The sequence below is a fragment of the Heliangelus exortis genome, chromosome 29 (genome assembly GCF_036169615.1).
Source record: "Heliangelus exortis chromosome 29, bHelExo1.hap1, whole genome shotgun sequence".
NCBI classification, from domain to species: domain Eukaryota; kingdom Metazoa; phylum Chordata; class Aves; order Apodiformes; family Trochilidae; genus Heliangelus; species Heliangelus exortis.
The window spans coordinates 3,112,500-3,128,307 of record NC_092450.1 but is presented as its reverse complement, the minus strand read 5'-3'; the positions used below and the strand labels follow the sequence as shown (position 1 = coordinate 3,128,307).

The 15,808-nt window shown below is 42.6% G+C and overlaps 1 protein-coding gene across 10 annotated transcripts in view; it reads right to left on the bottom strand.

Annotated features, from left to right (window-relative positions):
* The window catches only part of TANC2 (tetratricopeptide repeat, ankyrin repeat and coiled-coil containing 2), a 193,344-nt gene that overhangs the window by 92,950 nt on the left and 84,586 nt on the right, over nucleotides 1-15,808 (bottom strand). For 7 of the 10 annotated variants that reach the window (XM_071728479.1, XM_071728482.1, XM_071728476.1 and 4 more), the window contains one exon: nucleotides 9,688-9,798. The exons of the other annotated variants lie outside the window; for them this stretch is intronic. In XM_071728479.1, the coding sequence (XP_071584580.1) occupies nucleotides 9,688-9,798 (111 nt within the window). The remainder of the gene's footprint in view (nucleotides 1-9,687; nucleotides 9,799-15,808) is intronic. 10 annotated transcript variants of the gene reach the window in all.

Genomic DNA, 15,808 nt, shown 5'->3' with positions numbered 1-15,808 from the left:
AGAGACAGATTAGTCTCAAAGTTGCAGCCTGCTTGGAAGGAGAGGTAATTTGTCCAAGCAGGAGAGGGATTATTTTATTTATTTTTTTTTTTTTTTTTTGCTAAGGAAAATGTAAACAACCAGTCTTGTGCACTGGAAAAACAAATGAACTCAAAATTAAGACATTCAGATTCTTTTGTAGTGAGCTCTACATAAATTAAAGCTATCTTTTAGAAAGGGAAAGAAAAAGAATAATATACAAAAGCCTGGATGAAACAGGCAAACGAATTTTAGGCAGAGTCAGCAAAAAGCTGTACTAAGGGACACTTCTTTCTTGTAATCCTTAATCTTCAGAAGAGAGGGGACTGCAGCACTGAGTGACAGAAATAAATAGAAGCTCCTACAGAGATGTGAAACAGGTTGTCCTTTTGGATGAAAGCCCTCCACGTGTTGAGGCTCTCTGGCATTCTGATCTATCAGAGCAGAGGAATGCTGGGAACAGTAAATCAGAGCCTAAGTGGAACAAACAGAAGCAAAAATCAGCAGGGGAAGAGCTTCCCATTCCCCAGCACTGAGCCACAGGGAAGGAAGGGATTCCCAAACCAGCACCAGGCATCAGATTCCCAGTGCTCCCTTAGAAGTCCAATCTTTAGGGTAATGGAAAAAAAAAACAACCTAAAAAATCAAAAATCCCACCTAAGTGTGACTTAATTCTTCTGAAACCAGAAGAATATTTCATTTCTCCATCTCTAGCCCTTCAGGAGCACACTGTGGGGTTTTTTTTCCTTATTTATCTTGCTTCTGGTTTGAATTCCAGTGGAATAGCTGCCCCAGAGGATCAATGGAGATGGAGCCATGCAGAAGGTTAATGGGAGCAGGGGTCTGGAAAGCCAGGAGGTCATTTTGCTAAGGAGAACTTGTGTTGCCCAAGGCCTGGGGGACAGAGCAGTCTGCTGAGGCTGAAATGCTGGGCTAGGAGATGGATCAATGGCCCAATGGATCAGGAGGTGGGATGGGATGGATCAGAGCAATAAGGACACCAGGAGGGGTGAAGGGAAGAGGAGTAGAGGGGGCAGGAGAAGACAAAGCATCCATGGACCTGCCTGAGAACTCCTCACCCATGTGACAGCAGCAGAACAATTTTCAAATATTCCACTTAAGTAATTAATCATAAGAAATAACTAAACCCAACACTCAAGTTATTTAGAAGCTTCAAAATGAATGTAGATACCTGAGGCTCAAAAAGTACAGCTTTTTTCTTTTTTCTGCTTGAAAGAATGGAGCTCCTGGAGCCACACCAGCTCTCAGCAGTGCCACGCACACCTCCACACTTTCCAGTGACTTCTGCCATCCTCTGAAGTTAATGACAATCTTTTTTTATTTTACTGCACTGCAAAAATGCAAATTAGGAACATGATAACCTGAACTGCCAAGCAATCTCATCCCTCTCAGCCTCCTTCCCTTCAAAACCTTCAACCCACTTTAAACACGTCAGAAGATCTCTGCAATTCACCCTGGAATTCACCTGATTTAGGACATTTAGGAGCAGTTTGCTGGCTCCTAGCAGCCCTCTCAGATGTCTTACCTACATATACTTTCTATTTTTGAAGGGGTCAACTCTTTGAGCACCTCTGTTGACATCATGTGCATGGATGGAGTTCATAAATGTCCACAGCACTTCCTTTAGAATCAACCCAGCATTTTGTAAGCACAGTTGTTAGGTTTGCTCTTTTCAAGAAAGCATTCAAAACACACAATGTTTCTGAACATCATGATTTTAAAACACTGCTTCTGTTCTGCCTCTTCAATTCCTGTAATGAAACCTGCCACCTATTTCAGCTGCAATTGCTTCCAAGCAAATGAAATTTCTGTATGATTTATTCTGTGACTTGTTTGCTAGTTACCAGCATCTAATCTCTCATATAAATGATGTAGGGCAGTGCCCCAGGAGACACTAACAAGTGCCTTTACTCCAGAGAATGGTTATTCTTTTACTTCCAAAAAATCAGGCTCCAAATACAATTTCCATCCCATCTGAAATCTATTCCAGCAAGTGTCTAAACCAAGAACAAGTGGGTAACAGTTCAATCAGTGGCACCCAGCACAGAATTTGGCTGAATACAAAACTGATTTAGCTTAAAAAAAATTTTTCTTCAATTAACAAAGAAAAAAAATAATAATTTTAAGAGTGAGCACCTATGGAACAGCAGAATGAAGTGATACCATTGCTGGTTTTGATCTGCAATTGCATAACTGTGGAGTTTAATCTAACAGTTTCCCTCCCTCCATGTGACCTGAATCCCTCCCATCATTCCATACATCTGCTTTAAATTATTCTGGATACATTTGAGCTATATTTGGAAAATGCCCTTGACCATTTCAGCCTCTCCCTCTAATCTCAGAATTAATGGAAGGGGTTTTTTCATTAGTCTTGTTTACATCAAGAAGAGATTTTTTATAAATTTAACCAAGGAGGGACAAAAGCCACCCCTGACACTCCAGAGGCTTTCAATACTTTGTAGTTCTGTAAGAGCAATGGGAAATGGTCCCTCTGACTTCAGTCACCAGGGACAAGTGGCAAAATAAATATATTCCCTTGTTTGCTGATATCAAAGGCCTCTAAAACTAACACTGAAGGATGGGGGTGTTCAAACCCTGGCTCTGACTTGCCCTGGTCCCCTCGTGCTGCTCCAGCCCTGTTTGCTGTGCTGGCTGCTGCTTGAGTCCATCATTTCTGTAAGAAACTGCAAAAATTCCCACCATCAATTCCACTTTTTCTCTTCCACAGACATCTCCTCTAAAAAGAAATCCCAACAAAAGAAATTCTCCTCTGCACTGGTCATCACGCAGCTCCCTAACCAGCCCTAAAAATCACAATTTCTGGTTGGAAAAAAACTTGAAAATCAATTTGAGTCCAACCATGAGCTCAACTCTACCAAGCATTAACCCAACTCAACCAAGCCCAGTGTTCAAACCAGGTTTCTAAGCACCAGATCCTTTTAACACCTCCAAGGATGGTGATTCAACCACCCCCCTGATGTCCTTTAATATTCCTTCAAGTAGACTGCTAAAACCAGAGTGATTTTTAATCACAAACCATACTGGGCCAGAGATAGGCAGTAAATGTAATTTCACTGCCATCATAAAATGATTCAAATTTAGACTAATAATAAAAATAAACCAACAACTTTTCTGCATGCACATTTGGAGATGACTTCTCCTGGGTTTCAGCTGCCATTTAAGAGCCAAACAAAAGGAGATAAGGGAAATGCAAGGACACTGAGTGCACAGATACATTTATATTAAAAAAATAAAAATAAAAAGGCCACAACTATCATAAAGAGGAGCCTAGGCAAGCAGAACACTCCCTAAAAACACAATTACCCTTAGATCCCTGAAAAGGTTCCTCAGTTCTTGAACACTTCAAGGACAACATGACCAAGGCAGTGAGTTCCCCACTGATGGAAAGCAGAGGTACAATTATTTCTTCCTTTACAGCTTTGGCATTTCATCTCTTAAAATTTCAGCTGATCATGGCCATGGGTCTATGCTCTTGGCTCTCAAGGTGCAACCTCTCATCAGCCACTGACTGATGAAAGGTCCTTGACTCCTACATAAAGCTCTTTGGTGGTTTGGGTTGTGGGGTTTTTTTTAGCTTTCTGAACTGACCTTTTGTTCCAGACAGGTTTGAGGATGGTTCCTTATACTCTTATTGGGGCAGAGGGGTTTTTCCTATGATTCACAATCTAGAAAAGAACAAATATTCCCTTCACATATTATTTGCTAAAATCTGTGCTCTCTGTGACTCAGAAAAAAGAGGCCAGTGGAGGAGACAGAGGAAGGATGCTCCAGTTCAGACCAAACCAAACAATTCTGGACCCTGCAGTGAGTTACAGACCACTGGAGGAATGTGGAGATGTGTTGGTGGGATCAATACTTCCCAGCAAGGCTTTACCTGCAACCTGGCCCCCAGCCAAAACTGTGCTGGGCTTCCAAGTGATTATTTTTTCTGAAGTGGGTGGCAGTCAACTCATCAGGGCCATAAAAATGTCCAAAAATTCTGCTCTAATAATGCCAAGAATCTGCTGGGGTGCAGGAGGTTATGAGCAAACTGATCTCTGGTGTCCAAGTCCCAGAAAAAGACTCAGAGACGATGGGGGGAATGCAAGGATCAACACAAATTACAGCAAAGGGAACAATATTCATGCTGGATAAGGATAAAGCAGCCCTTGTTCTGCAGTCCTGAGGAGGGTTAGGAAGTCAAGGCAACTGGGAAGAGAGCAGAAGCAGTGGTGTGGCTTTCAGAGCCCTGCATATTTTCACTCAGGAGAAGCTCTCCATAGCATCACTGAGGTTCAAGGACTTTAAAGGATCTCTTGGCCTCATGTAGGCAGCAGGACATGGGAATCAAGCTTGTAAAACAGCTGAACAGTTTTCTATAAACTCATCTACCCATCCACCTCTCCTCCTTTTGTTAAAGCTGGTAAAATGAGTACTAAAGGGTAAGGGAAGTCTGATGTTGTCCATCAGCCATGAACAGGGTACATCCACTGCCCAGGGAAGGTCTCCAATGTTCCAACCACACCAGGAAGTCTCATATCAAGCTCCATGTCACATCTGCCCAGATGTGAAGGCAAAGGAAGCTTTACACTGATCCTTTAAGCCCCAGCAACAGGTTTCAGCCTCAACAGGCTTGGTTTGCTGTGTACATATTTACTCACTGCCAAGACAGAAAGCTTTGAATATTCAATAAGCCAAAGTATTAGCACAAGAAAGTTACTGTTCCCCCAAAAGGCCAACTGAAAGCAAGCACTCCTGTTTGAGAAGGCAAAACAACACCTTAGGCTCCCCTGGATCCATCCTGACAGGCAGCCAAAGGTGCCAAGCTGCAGGAAATTCTGCTGCTAAAGCAGCTGAGGTGAAACAACTTCAGGGGCCACCCAGGATATGTGGCTGGGCAGGAGCCACAACACTTTGAACAGTTCTGCACACAGAGTGTGTCTGGATGACTTCAAGCCTTTTCCTCTGTTCCCTTTTTATTTTTCCTCCAGATAGAGGAAAAAAAACCAAGGTAGTAAGGGGGAAGTTGGTTGTTAGTAGAGCACTTCAGGAAGCCTCAAGAACACTTTATGGAAATAATTCACCAGGTAAAATATGCAAAGCAAAAGTAAACGGAATTCATATTATTTTCAGTTCTTCTCTTGAGCATCTCCTCTTTGACAAGAAGGTTGAAGAAACCCTAAATTGTAAACTCTTTGTTTGCCACTGCAAACCCAACTCTATCTGACAGCAAGTGCTCTGTGGCTAATCCCAGACAGACAGACACATCTGCAGGTCTTACCCCACCTTCAGCATTCCTCTCTCAGAAGGAGAATTTCAGCCCCGGGTAGAGGTGGTTTTGTCTTGACTTATTTGGGGTGGGTTAAGTTTTGCATGGTTAATCCAGGAACTTATTCTGAAACTGTTTCCATCCCTCAACAGGGCAGAAGGAACCAGCACTGACCTCCCACGTGAAGCAGAAGAAAAGTCAATGGCTTCCATAGCAACCAACGCCCCAAATTGCCACAACTCTCTTCTGCAATTAGGACTGATCACAATGATTTCCCATTCCCTTCAGGTCAGTGGGCTTGATAATGCTGGGACAGCCACAAGATTCAACAGTAAAACCATTTGTCAGGCCTTGGATGGTTTGATTATTCCCTTGCCTTCCTCCCAATTCATCACTGTCCAACACGACCGAGGTTGGACAAGGATCCTGCTGGTGGATTTTGTTTGGGGTTTTGTGGGTTTTCTTGGCTCCCTGCCCGTATTTTCACCATGAAAAATCAGAGTACAACACCGTTCCATGCACTCCCTGTTAAAGGGCTTTTTCCTACCACCTGAAAAATGTTTTCCTTTAAAGAGAAGCGTGCGGTTTCCCTGAAATGAAAAATACACATTTTGCACGCTGAAAAGAAAGCAGCAGAGCAAGCAGATGTCAACCTCAATGACTCTTTAACCAAAGAAAGAGAAAAAGGAGTGATGAGATGAACATAAATGATGCTGTGATGGTAAAACCCTCTCCCCCATCTCCCTCCCCCCCATTGTGCTGTCCGTGGCGGCGGCACCGCCGTGGCACCTAACGCAATTAGAGATGGAAACAGATGCCTGCCAGCCTCCTGTGGCTCAAGCAAACCTCCCCTGAGCAGACATTGAAGATTTGTGTCCCGAAATTTCTTAAGAAGACTTCAATCAAATGAAAAGATAATGCCATAACACACTTAGCCTTTGAAAGAAAACCACGGGGTAATAAATCTCGCCAAACGCAACTGCGGACGTCGAGCTCAGCCAAAAGGCAATTACCTGAAATTACCTGAAAGCCTCATCCATCTCAGGCTGCTTCCAACAGGTTTTCTGAGCACTCAGAAGTCAAAACAGGTTTTTAGCTCCCGTGCTAAAAACCCAAAAGCAGCTCCCAGAAAGATGCCCCCCATGACAGACATGTAAGCAGAACCAAGAAGCCAGGCGCTGCCCCCAGGCAGGAGGAGGGAGATGCAATAAATGCAGGGGGAAAAAATACTGCACATTAAATTGTGAATCACCAGACTCTTCCAGAAAAGGTTTAAAAGCTGAACAACAGAGTTTGGAAGGTCAGCACCTCCTGTGATCCCTCTGAGGGTGTCATCCCCAAGCTGTCCCCACTGCTCAGACACCTGAAAAGAAGGGAGGTGGGAATGCTGCTGGCAAAGAGCATCTAAAGGACCAGAGCAGAGACAGGGATGGATCCAACCCCTTTCAGACCCTCCTGGAAACATCACCACAAAGTCAAAAAAAAACCAAAAAGATCAGCAATTCTCTGCCACAAACACTCCTAAATCAGCAAGGACTTGACTGAACTCTAGATCACCACTGCAATCACAAAAACTTGAGCAAAAAATACAATTCTGATAGAAATAGGGTTCTCAAAGGCATTTTTGGTCATCCTTTTAAATGCAACTACTGGAAGAAGTGGGTCAATTCCTGCTTTCACTTTAATAGATGAAATCCACCTTACAGAACTTAATGGCTAAACTGGCAAAAAGAGAATATAATTTAATTCTTTTTTAAATTATATCACATTTAAGGTGTCAAATGCAGTAACTCCCAGCCACTGCATGAGAGACCAAGTTGTGGACAGTGGTTACTGAGGAAACCTCCTCCCTGGAACCTGCTGAAATGGGCCTGAAGCCTTAAAATAAACATCTCAGCACTGAGCACAATTTCATCTCTAGGCATTTCCAACTGAAATCCTCATTTCTATATGCAGACTAGATAATATTCTCTCCTCGTTGCTATTTAGTGTTTTAAACTGCCTTTAAGTGTATAATTTATTACATTACTTGTCAGGGATCATTTTACAAGCCACTCCACCACCACACAATTGCCAGGCTCCAGCATATCTTCAGCCTTATTTTATTTTTTTTGTTTTTTCAACTCCTATCATCCTTCCTGGAGACACTCAGGATTTAACACAGGATGCTAACATCCTTCATATTTTACAGGAGGGTTAAAGTAAGCCTAATGCTGAAGAAAGGAGCTGTATTTCCTTGGAAAACTGATTACAGGGGGGACTCAGCCCCTCTTTACCTTCCCATCTGGAACAGGATGCTGTGCTCAAAGTCCTTATGAGTAGCCCAGATCTTTGTTCTTTCTTTTCTACTTTACACAAGGATCTGTCCCAAGCCACCTCCCTTTTTCATCTCAGTCTTTCTCCCTTTCTCAGTCCAGTTTTCCAGCCCAGCAACCCCTCCAGCCCTTGTGTCCCCACTGCTGGAGCAAACAGAAACCTGGCTGGGTTCTTCAGAAGGAGCTGGGCACACACAGACTTCCCAGCTTGATGAGGTCCTGGGGGCCAAGTGAGCACAGAGAAATGGATTCAGCAGCTTCTTTGGGATGTCAATGGATGGAGAGAAAGCTCCAGCATCTTGGGACATGGATGCATGGACACAATGGAGAGAGGGGCTTCAGCAGCTCCCTTGGCAGGTAGGTTTTAGCAATCTGAAGCCCCTAATCCAAAATTTCTCCCTTTACTCCACGTCAGTGCTGTTCAGTAGCACGTTCCCTGACAGCTGTTTCTTGCTTTTGCTTCTTTTCCTTCCTTACTGATGCTTCATGTTTCTTCAGTAATACTTCAAGGCAGCAGGAAACTCCCCTCTTCCATTCAGATTGCTACACTAGCAGCAAGAGGAGGAGATTAAAATGCAAAAAAAGAAATTTTAAAAAAAAAAAGATCCCATCTTCAGAGCCTGTTCCTGGGCCTGGCAGGATCTTGCCCTTCATAACACCCTGGCAAGTGAAGCTGGGGCAGAGGGAAGAGCCACAGGTTGGTTCTGCAAGACATGGGGATGTGGAATTCAGGCTTTTTAAGCCAAATTTACAATTCAATTATAATTCTCAGAGGATGTAATCATAATATAAATTTATCATTTATTAACAATTATAAACATGACAGTAGAAGCTATTTAGTTAGGAGAAGAAAGAGCTGCAACAGCAAAATTTTAATGGTAATTCATGATGACTGGAAAAGAAGGAGCACTTTTCACAGCAACTGCTGTCTCAAAGGAGACTCTTCCAAGCAGAGGGACTGCTTTTTTTTTTTTTTTTCTTTTTCTAAGACAACTCCTTCAAATAGAAAACATTAAAGAAAGCCCACATTCAAAACTTGGACAACATTCAATTAATTCCTCCAATTGTGAATACTCTGTAAGCTCACCAGCCACTGAAAGAAACAATTTCCTGATTTCAGAGAATCATTTATGAATCTGACCTTTTCTACTGCAGCCACAGATTCAGGAGGGAAATGTCACAGATTTAAATGCCATTTCAAAACTCTTGACATCCTTTCTTTCAAGACCTGTGCTGAACACAGGTCCCTTTGGTTCATCAACTAGAGAAAGCCAAGGGAGGAAACTGCAGAATTCAGAAAAAAATCCACCCAAACACTTGCTGCTGCTTTAAGACAGCTCCAGTCCCAGCACCTCCTCTGGGGGAGGCATCTCCAAGGCTCCAGCCCTTCCCAGGCTGCCATGTTCAAGTTGGGAAGAATCTGGGTACCAGGTTGGAGGTGAGATGCAGCTTTATCAAGGTTTTACAGCATTCCCACACCTGCACCAGGACTGCCCAGGGCTCCAAGGAATTTCTGGGACTGCCTGCCCAAAGCACCAGACCAGAGAGGGTTAAGCCAGGGACACAACTCACTTCTATTCATGTTTCAGCCAGAGGCCTCCAAGCAAGATACTCACTTTTAAGAGCAGCTACTACAGGATACATAAATTACAAGATTATTTCTTTAAAATATAAATAAATCAAAAAAGCAATATTCTCAGATGCAGGTAACCAAGATCCCATCGTTTTGCATTAGTTGATTTAATGGCTTTTCTGAAATGCAGTTTTATTCCAGCAGCATTAAAAATTAAATTTAAAGTAGTATGCCCTCTGGATTATTTTTATCTTCTCTAAAGCAACTCTCTAGGTCTTCTGAATTCCTCAGAGGGGAGAGCAGCCACACACAAATTTGCAAGCAAACAGAAAAATGGGTACCAGTTAGAAACTAATACTGCCTCAAGTCTCCATGTCAATAAAACTTAGCTGGGGATGGTCCAATCAATCATCTACTACATTTAGAAATACTTCTGGCCTGGAATTGCCTGTTCTCCCTCTTTTAAGGCTGAGCCTTTGCATGCAGCTTACCAGGGCAGTATGCATCAACGTCCAGTTTCTGTGCTGAAGAAAGTGTTGGGGAGCCAAGCTCAGACTCTGGGATTCGAGGGCTCTCAACAAACTTTGCTTTCCTCAAAGGGGCTAAGGAGAAGGAGGGGGAGAGAGAAAGAGAGGTCATGAGTAAGGGAAATAGCAAGCAACAGATGGAAGCACTTAACTAAACGACACTGTCAGACTCATATCAGGTTACCTTTTTTTTTTTTTTTTTTTTTTTTTTTTTGCCAGAAAAAAATTATCTGCATTCTTTGCAGAGGAGATGGCTCTTGTTAAAACTTTCAGACTGTACAGTCTTACTTTAAAGCCTGAGAGTACTGAGGCACATCCTTGGTACTCTTTAACACCTCCTTTTTTCCTACTTTATTAATTTTTCCTTATAGGAAGCAAAGAGACCTGGATGCAGCAGCTGTAGAAAAGCTGAGACAGAGAGAGCTACACTGAGCCCATCAGTGTTTGAGATATTTAACCAAAAATATCTGAAATGAATACACAAATTCTCTGTTCAGTAATTGTTTCCTTCAAACATGAAATTTCAATTTCCAAACATTTTGAATGTCTGCCCAAACAGGTCTGGTGTTCAACACAGAAGATCAGAGGAAAACTAATGCTGTCCAAGACTAAAAATTGAGCTCTCCACTTTTATCCTTGCAAATCCAGAAAAGATTCAAGTAATTTAAATAACAGGGAACAGGGAAAAGGTAAAACTGGCTGTAACAAAGCAGCATTGACCACTAGTGCTCAAGAAATGGGATGTGATGTTTCCACATGTTTTACAGTCGGAATTCTAAAAAGGAACCACGGTCTGTGCAACATTTGTTTCTAATAAAATAACTACTACAACACTTTGATTAAGAAGTTTTTAACCAGATATTCCTGCCAAACCAGAGAAACAGAGCTAGAGAATAAGTGATTTGCAGATTATTGCATTATATTTCAAAGTGAAAAAATCTCCTGCCCATCCAAGGGAAAGGAAAGGCTCATTTGAACAGCCCCTCCACCACCAGTGCGGCGGTCGGCACACTCCCTGCCTCTGGGATTCCCCAGCAAAAGAGCCTCCATTTCCAGAATTTATATTTATAGCTCTCTGTCCCGCAAATTAAATTTGGGATCTCAGGGTGGAGATACGGGGGGGACGTTTGTTCTCCTGCATCTCCTGTAATAAAAGCTCCAGGGGTCAAAGCGACGACCTCGGAGGCAGCAATAAATCTGCTGCTCCGAAGGGATTCACAGTTCCAAAGAGGAGGAACCAGAAAGGCCACACAGCACTTGCTGGTTCTTACTAGCCAGAAATGGCCACCAAAATTTTCAAAAGGGGGGAGGGGGAAAACAAGAAGTGAAGGGTAGGGTATTTTTGTTTTTTTAATAGAAAGTCCTCGTGAGGTCGAGCGAGGAATCGGACACCCCCCAGCTCGGTACCAAAACAGGTGCTGATCACCCTCCTGATTCTTTCCCTGAGTGATCCATCCCATGGATGAGACCTCATTCCATGGATGAGGCTCTCCTTCTGCACAAGAAAATCCTAGGTGAATATTAGCTGTATTTCCAGCACATTCCCCTCTGTGTAACATGAGCCATGTCAGGCAAGAGGAATGTGGGAGAGATAAGGGCAGCCCCAGCTCCAAGCCCTTTCCCCCCCCTGGGATCAGCCCCAGTCCCACCAGCACATGGAGCCCATGGATGTGCAGCCCAGCTCACACAGACAACCTGATGCTAAATCCCACAAGGCTGGAGTTAGTGGTATTTAAAAAAAAAACAACAACCCCAACCCCCATGCACACACTGGCCAAGAGCAGAGAAAAAAATTCTTCCCAGTCACGATCCCGTGCCAGGTACTGATGTAAAGAAAACATGGAAATATTGAGATTATTGTTACTATGGCATGAAGATTATGTAGAATCCTAATTCTGCACAGGCCAATCTACTAATATTTCATTTGTCAGTGCAGTTCTAATAAATATGTTTATTTTTATGTGCTTTAGCACAGCCCCAGGAACAGAAATTTGTACAATATACTTTAGAAATAGCTCATTTTGTCTGTCTGTGTCATTTCTGGCTAACCTTAGAAGCACAAATCACCCAACATGACACTTGGCCACGCTCATTTTGTTCTGAAATCCAGAGCAAACATGGTTTTCATAGCTCAAGTGATGGTGATGAATTCAACAGGATTGCTCCAAAAGGTTTTGCCCTAAAGACTGAGTTACTAACTCAAAGAGGAAGATGAAATTTAACACAGAAAAGAACAGGCTGCCCAGGGAAGTTGTGGATGCCCCATCCCTGGAAATAAGGACAGGGCTGACAATACCAACTGCATCACATATACATCATTTTACAGTATTCCTGGGTTTGTTCCCTAAAAAGCAGGATTTAAGGCTTAAACCTGTGGTGCCAGCAGCCAAGATATGCTGTGTCAACATGACTTATAAAACAACTGCTCACTTCAAAAGGCTTCAGTCAATACAATCTTCTCAGTGTAACTGCAGAGCAGGAAAAAAACCAATAATTTCTTTTATTTCAGCTATTCTGAACCTGAAAAAGACAAAAAGCCTTCCTAACTCATACCTAACCCGATTACATGAAAGGAGGATTTTCATGTAAGAGAAATAAGCACTCCTGACTCCTGTCCAAATGAAGATTATCCTGACAGATTCATATTTGGGCATTAGTTTTCTACTGGAATAAAGAACAACTGGAAATGTCGTCAATCAGAAATCTGGCTTGGCCATGTTGGTTTTTTGGGGTTTTTTTAGCCAAGTGTTAAAGGATAGCATTGATCTTTGTATAAAAGTGACTTTACATGCACAAGAGTTTGCCTTGCTCCTCAACATCCTCCCCTGAGCACAGCCAAATCTTTGATTTTGCAAGGGATGAGCATTTGGCACATACTATAAAACCAACAAAAGCATGAAAATATTTTTTGAAGCATTCTATACCTGCCTTGGTCAGTTAGTGCTCTTATTTAAGTAAGATTTTCTGTACAGAACAGACAGACCCTAAACAGATATTAAACAGCATCTAAATCACCTTTCCTGTTACACAGCTCAATTTTTTGGAGCAGAGAACAGTATTTCTTCCAAAAATATTGAGGGGAATAAAGGCTATTTGCCACAACCAGCTATAAAAATATATTGAATTATGTGAAGAGGTCTGTAGTTAGTAATGGTGTTTTTCTAGAACTGCAAAATGCACATTTATTGTAGAAAAATGTACAGATTACAAGCAGCCTGAAATCACAAGCCTGTCACTTGGGTCCTACCACCCTTTGGTTGCCAGTGGCTCAGGAGGTGCTGGCAGCAGCCAGGGCTGGATGGACATTCCCAGATGGACAGTCCTATTCCCACCATCTCCATCACATACAGAACAGAGACTGACATTTCAATAGGTAGAGAAGTTGTGTAAAACAAGAGTGCCCATTTTGGGAACCAGTTCCTGCAGGTCACTCTTCAAGCCAGCAGAGCAAAACTGAAAGTCCTTTTTTTTTTTCAGTGCAAATAAAATTCTCATTCGACTTTGACAGCAACTTTTCCTGTGCAAGAAAAGCAATGCTAATTCTAGGGCAGGAATGAGGCAAAACAATTACCAGGGCAAGCATTCAATAAGTTTAATTAGAGGGCTCATTTCTGACACTTTGTGCAACAGGTGGTCTATCTTCCAGAGAGGACAAAGATACAAATTATTCCTCTCTTGCTTTTCATGCTAATTCTTCTTAATATCCACAACAACAATGGGAGAACCATCCTGATACCCAGGACTTAAATCTTCAAAGCAGACAGGAAGATGAAATAGCTTAAGAACTGTACAGAATGTGTTTTTTGGAAAAGTGTATGTTTGAGAGAAACTGCTCTTCTAAAAGACTTTGGTTGCCCTGTTGCTTATAAACCTGGAGGCACTGAAAGAGCCACAGGATGGAAGAGACAATGAAACCCCAAGACCTGCTGAGCCCCAACAATGCTGCTTCAGCAGCTCAGACAGGAGATGCTCCACTTTCTTCCCTCTAAAGACAAAAGAGAAATACCCTGGTGACCTAACACTACAGCTTGGTGTGAATTAAAAAGCATACAGAAGGAAATAAGTATTTAGAATAGATACACAGGACAGGGATGAAACTAAGGGAAAGGTTTTATTAGAAGCTGTCACGTCTGCCAGCCTGCAGAGTGGTTTTTGAAGATGTACAAGAGAGATGTAAATGTGCCCACCTGATGAACAGAAAGCCAAATCATAACATTCCCCCAACCTGCATGCCCATCCCAATTATTCCTGAAGCTCCTGGAAGGAGCAGTATGGGAGAACTGCAGAAAACGACCCAGAAAACACTTCAAATACCAGGAGCTGCTGATGGATTATCCTTTTGTACATCTGCACAGAGCCCTGGGATCATTTCTGATACTGCTTGTGAACAACTCCAAGCATCTAATCTGCTACCAAATAAAAATAAACCAAAGAAAAAAGAGGATGTGTTTATTCTTTCAGAGTAATCACTTTATTAGCACTGTGCTCTAGTTCAGCTTATTGAGCTGCCTAATGCCATTGCATTTGCTACATTACCAGTTCATTGTCAAGTAATTTATAGATGAGTTAGTATTTTAATTTAAAAAAATAAAAAGTTTTCTTCAGATTAAAAGGCATTGATAAAAGCAAATTATCCTGGATTAGCTAAAAGGCTTCATCTCCTAAATTCAGTTTCAGCTCTGAAAGGAATGTTTCACTGAAAAGGGTTATTAACATCTAATGACCTGATTCTCCTGGTATCAACTCCTTAGAAGCATTAGAGATACCTACATCAGAGTGCCCTGAGCTGTAGTGATGCAAACCCTGCCACTTTGCCCTCACACAGACCCCCAGACTCCATCAGTACCAACACCCACCTGAGCTCTCCAGACTCACCCCTCTGGGAAGATCCTGAGCAGATCCAAGGAGCCCGGCTCAACATCTCCAAACTTCTCCCTGGTTTGGTGCTCCCTTTGCCTTACATTCATGATTACAGCTGAGTTTCAACCCTGCTTTGAACTTCCTTCTGCCAGAAGAGGGTGAACTCATGACATTTGCTCTTTTGGGGTAAAAATGATGGGTTTATCCCAGGCTAAAGAGAGGAGAGTGCACCCCGAGGGATGGGAAGGAGTGATCTGCTCTGCATTTACTGCACCCTCACCTCTCCTGACTGCTTCAGCTGAAGAGGAGCTGAATTTTGTACTCCACCACTCTGAAACTTTTCTAATCCCAATACTACCACAGAAATTCCATAAGGAGAGAAAGCAACCCCCAAAACACCCAAGATTTTCCAAGGTCCTGCCCAAGTTCAGCTGTGACGGGACGAGCCCAAGGAGTGGTTCAAGGAGCAAAACTTAAGGAAAGTTCTGTCTAGAGAGGTAAAAGTGGGCACTTTGCACATCAACCCTTCCCCATCTTTAGTTAATCCCACCAGAAACTGATTCAAGTGCTGGAAGGTGCCCAATGGCTACGTGATGCTGCAGAGAGGCAACTCCAGGGAAGTCTCCCTCGTCCTAAAACGTTTCAAGTGCTGCAGTGCTATTGATCCATGGGGCTCCTGGAACAAATAACTCTCAGGTTCCACACAGCCAGACTACACCCAGAGATACAGTTCTCAGGACCACCTCTGATCCCCACTGCCTCTTTATTTTGCTGAGACAAGAGCTATAAAAAGAGAATTTTGCAGACCCCATGACTGTTTTCTCTGTGGTGCTCATACCCCAGCTACGTGGAATCAAGACTTTTTAGGTAAAAGTTTTCTTTTAGATCACTACAAGAGCAAAATTACAGGTTCACATCCTTCAAATAATCCAGCATTATTTTAGAGAGACCACTATGCAACAGTAACAGGTTTTTTCCCATCTGTCATCTGAGAGTGTAAAAGCTTTTGAAATTCAATTTTAGAGCCTCCTTTCAACACCCGCTTATCGGGCATCGTGGGGAGGGCAGAGCATGCAAGTAGTGAGAACAATGTGCTGTCTGGGAACACCAAACTTGTTCCAAAACTTTCAGAAAACATGTTTAGTTTAGGAGATAAGGTCCTGAAACAAGAAAATTGAAGGAAATGAAGGTGGGAAGAGGAACAGGGCAAAAAAACCCAAGAAGA